The sequence below is a fragment of the Lolium rigidum genome, chromosome 6 (assembly GCF_022539505.1).
Source record: "Lolium rigidum isolate FL_2022 chromosome 6, APGP_CSIRO_Lrig_0.1, whole genome shotgun sequence".
NCBI classification, from domain to species: domain Eukaryota; kingdom Viridiplantae; phylum Streptophyta; class Magnoliopsida; order Poales; family Poaceae; genus Lolium; species Lolium rigidum.
In genome coordinates, this window is record NC_061513.1 from 9,996,935 (window position 1) to 10,000,676 (window position 3,742).

General features: G+C 52.4%; 1 protein-coding gene across 1 annotated transcript; it reads left to right on the top strand.

Annotated features, from left to right (window-relative positions):
- The first annotated feature begins 206 nt into the window (after nt 1-206).
- LOC124665071 (GATA transcription factor 16-like) lies at nt 207-1,351 on the top strand. Its single transcript, XM_047202475.1, has 2 exons — nt 207-605; nt 725-1,351. The coding sequence occupies exons 1-2, from the start codon at nt 456-458 to the stop codon at nt 1,052-1,054; spliced, it is 480 nt and encodes a 159-aa protein (XP_047058431.1). The 5' UTR covers nt 207-455; the 3' UTR covers nt 1,055-1,351.
- Nucleotides 1,352-3,742: the final 2,391 nt, after the last annotated feature.

Sequence of the window (3,742 nt, forward strand, 5' to 3'; positions counted from 1 at the left end):
GTTGCCAGCCTGGGCCAAACCCGGGCAGCAGCACGAAGCGTACGTGGTAAGCCCTCACATACCCCTGGGCTTTAGTTGGGCCAAGGCCCGTCAAGCTAGATCCGACCGGGCTGAGGGCAATAAGGTAAATTCACAACGAAGCGTGTGGCCTCGGACAATAACTCGAGATTAGGGTTTCCACGCGACGCCGCCAACTCAGACAAAAAGCAGAGACACCGCGCGCTCACTCTGTCACTCTGCCTAAACCTCACTCCCCTGCTTCAAACCCCAGCCGCCGAATCTTTTCGACTTTCCCTCCATTCCCCCCTCGCCTCCCCCTTCCCCGCGCGATCGATCGCTCCTCTTATCCACTCCAGAGATCGATCGGCTCTTCTATCCAGTGCGGAGATCAATCGATCGGTCGGGGTTGAGTGGTAGCGGTCAGTGATCGAGCAGCAGCGATCGATCCGCCTAGCATGTCGCCGGATTCCGACAAGGTGGAGGTGGAAGCGGAGGTGGAGGCGCCGGACGCCGAGGAGTGCACCGCCTCCGGCGACCCCAAGGCCTGCGCCGACTGCTACACCACCAAGACGCCGCTGTGGCGCGGCGGACCCACCGGACCAAAGGTACGTTCTTGTTCTTGTTCCCCCCGCTTCGATCTGTCCTGTACCGTCGATTCGTGTTCCATTCCTTCGATCAGTCAACCGTGCCTGACCCGATCCGGCGCGATCGATCGGTTTTGCAGTCGCTGTGCAACGCGTGCGGGATCCGGTACCGGAAGAGGCGGAGGGTGGCCATGGGGCTGGACCCCGAGGCCAAGAGGAAGCCCAAGAGGGACGAAGCCGCCGCGGCCGCCGCCGCGGCTCAGGAAAACGACGAGGTTGACGGTGGCGGCAAGCCCCGCGCCCCCGCCGCCAAGACGCAGACCGTGGAGCTGCACATGGTCGGGTTCGCCAAGGACGCCGTGCTCAAGCAGCGGCGCCGGATGCGGAGGAGGAAGCGCTCCTGCCTCGGCGAGGAGGAGCGGGCCGCCATCCTGCTCATGGCGCTCTCCTCCGGCGTCATCTACGCCTGATCGCCAGCTTTCTTGGACCGATCCTCCTGCGCGAGGAAGAAGATGATGATGAGGGAGCGTCGTCCGGCAATGCTCCATGTAGCCGCAAGTTAATAATCATGTCATGACATGACATGATTTAGTAGTAGCTTAGATGTCCGTCCCTGTTGCTTACTGTTCTTTCGTTCCTAGCTCCAGTAGTAGTAGTACCTAGTAATGTTGCTGCTAATGTAATGTGTTTGCTATAATGTGCCATCTGACTTTGCAATGTAACAACAATGGGGATGAAACCAATGGATCGTGCCTGTTTGTGTTTCCCATTATCCCATCCTCTGTTTCCATTCCTTCCTGCAATAAGTGGCTGTGCTGTTCCATCCTGTGGGTAATGGCACTGCTCATGTGTATGAATGTTTGATGTCTGCTTCGTCCTCAAGTACCACTCATGCTGCAATGATCCCACCCTTGGTGAATGAATGAATACAAGGAGAAGAGGAAAGACTTTGTATTCAGAGAAGATGAATCAGGAGACAGTGCAAGCTAGTGCCTGAGATGGTATGGTCAGCATCCAAGGTACGACGTTTGAATTTCATTCCTCTTTGGGAAGGATTAATATGAAAAGTCATCCAGTCATCGATGGTACAGGTGCTGCTGCTGCTGCTTCTGTTACCGTTATGCAGGTAGCTTTGCTAGAAATGGATGGTGTGTGATGGTAGATGGTTGCGAAAGGCGACAGGAATGTTTCTTCTTCTGGGCTGGACCAAGTTGGGCTCCAACTTGTGGAGGGATCTCGTCAGTCATCACCCATACATCATCTTGCCATCCCTGCCTGCATTGCTTAGTAGTACTATACATTCCAGGAGATAAGGTTGATGTGAACCAACTTGAATGTTGTCACTGTATATGAGAGATTTACACAACTGTGATGCATATTAGTAATTCAGTTTATCATCACATCAAAAGTCTTGTGCTTTCTACTCCTCTTCTACTACTACTAGTAGTACTCCTTAGCCCCACGAAAGTTATCTAAAATTTATCTGAATTCTGATATACTTAGACACTAAATAATATCTACATACATCTAAATTTTCGACAAACCTCGGGCAAGTAAGTTCCATGGGACAGATTGAGTATATTCAACCAGCGTGTGTGATAGTACATTCATTTGTACTAATTAATGTCGTGCCATGTTCAGAAAAGAGATAGCAACTTTACAATTAAGAATTCCATCTTGTGCAAGAATCTCGGGAAGAAGTGTTGCGTTCCAAACAACACGAGCAGTTGATAAGGAGGCAGTATTTTCGGAAGACAAAGTGTCGGGCACTTAATTAATCCAGGCAGCAACCCCACAAGTTCACATCAACGTGACGACCTCCTAATTTCCGGCCGTATCCAAAAGAAAAAGCAGGACAACATGACTGTCTAAGACTGACTAAACTAGCATCTCTAGCCTTTAAAACTGCCTTTTTCTGTTTTACTTCTCTAAATTGGACCTAGCCAAACCCCTAAATTTTTTTTGGAGCAACCGGCAGGAGCTCTGCAATTTCATTAAGAAGAGGGAAATTTGGCCAGTTTATAAGGGAAACTGGCCGAAAACCGATACAAACACAACACCGTGTCTGGTTTATAAGGGAAACCAGACAAGAGAAAACCAAACACGGCACAGTTTTTCTGGGAAAACCTGCGAAAACCCGCACACCTGGCCACACGACCTGGCTAAACCAGGTCTGGAGCGTCGCCGAATGGCACCAGCACGACGGCAACAGCGAGCGCCGCGACTGCCCGGTCCACGTCCCTGGAAAGGAAGTCAGAGCCGAAAGAGACGGCTAGGCCTTTCGAGCTTCGAGGGGTGAGGCAGGCCGCAAGGCAAGCCAGCGGCACTCGCGCACCGACGGAACACGAAAACGTCGACCCAAGCAGTAGCCAAGGCATTGCTGGAGGTGGCTCCCAAACATTCCAAAAAATGACACCTCCAAGGAGGTCACGACGTCCAAAGACGCCGCCGTCATTCAATCCAGCGCAGCAGGATTTGGGTTTTCACCCCGGAATGATGGGCGGAGGTGTGTGAGGACTCCACGGCAACGCCTCCAAGGAGGAGAACGGCGCCCTCGAGCGTCGTCGTTGCCGGCACCGACCGAGTCGGGCAAGACTTTCGTCCGGAGACCTACAACACCACCACTGTCAAAGACAGCCCAAACACCGGACGAGCACAAACCACCGCAACAGGGGCGTGATACGTCTCCAACGTATCGATAATTTCTTATGTTCCATGCTTGTTTTATGACAATACCTACATGTTTTATACATACTTTATGTCATATTTATGCATTTTCCGGCACTAACCTATTAACAAGATGCCGAAGAGCCAGTTGCTGTTTTCTACTGTTTTTTGTTTCAGAAATCCTAGTAAGGAAATATTCTCGGAATTGGACGAAATCAACGCCCAGGGGCTTATTTTTCCATGAAGCTTCCAAAACACCGAAAGGGAAACGAAGTGGGGCGACGAGGCGCCACCACACTAGGGCGGCGCGGCCCAAGGGGGGCCTGCGTGGCCCTAGCGTGTGGGCCCCTCGTCAGCCTTCCGACTCCGCCCTTCCGCCTACTTAAAGTCTTCGTCGCGAATACCCCAGTACCGAGAGCCACGATACGAAAAACCTTCCAGAGACGCCGCCGCCGCCAATCCCATCTCGGGGGATTCAGGAGATCGCCTCC

Bases quoted from the DNA above. Each gene is read 5' to 3' on its own strand.
- LOC124665071 (XM_047202475.1), top strand. From the start codon at position 456: ATGTCGCCGGATTCCGACAAGGTGGAGGTGGAAGCGGAGGTGGAGGCG. The intron at 606-724 runs GTACGTTCTTGT...TCGGTTTTGCAG, and splicing joins GCGGACCCACCGGACCAAAG to TCGCTGTGCAACGCGTGCGG.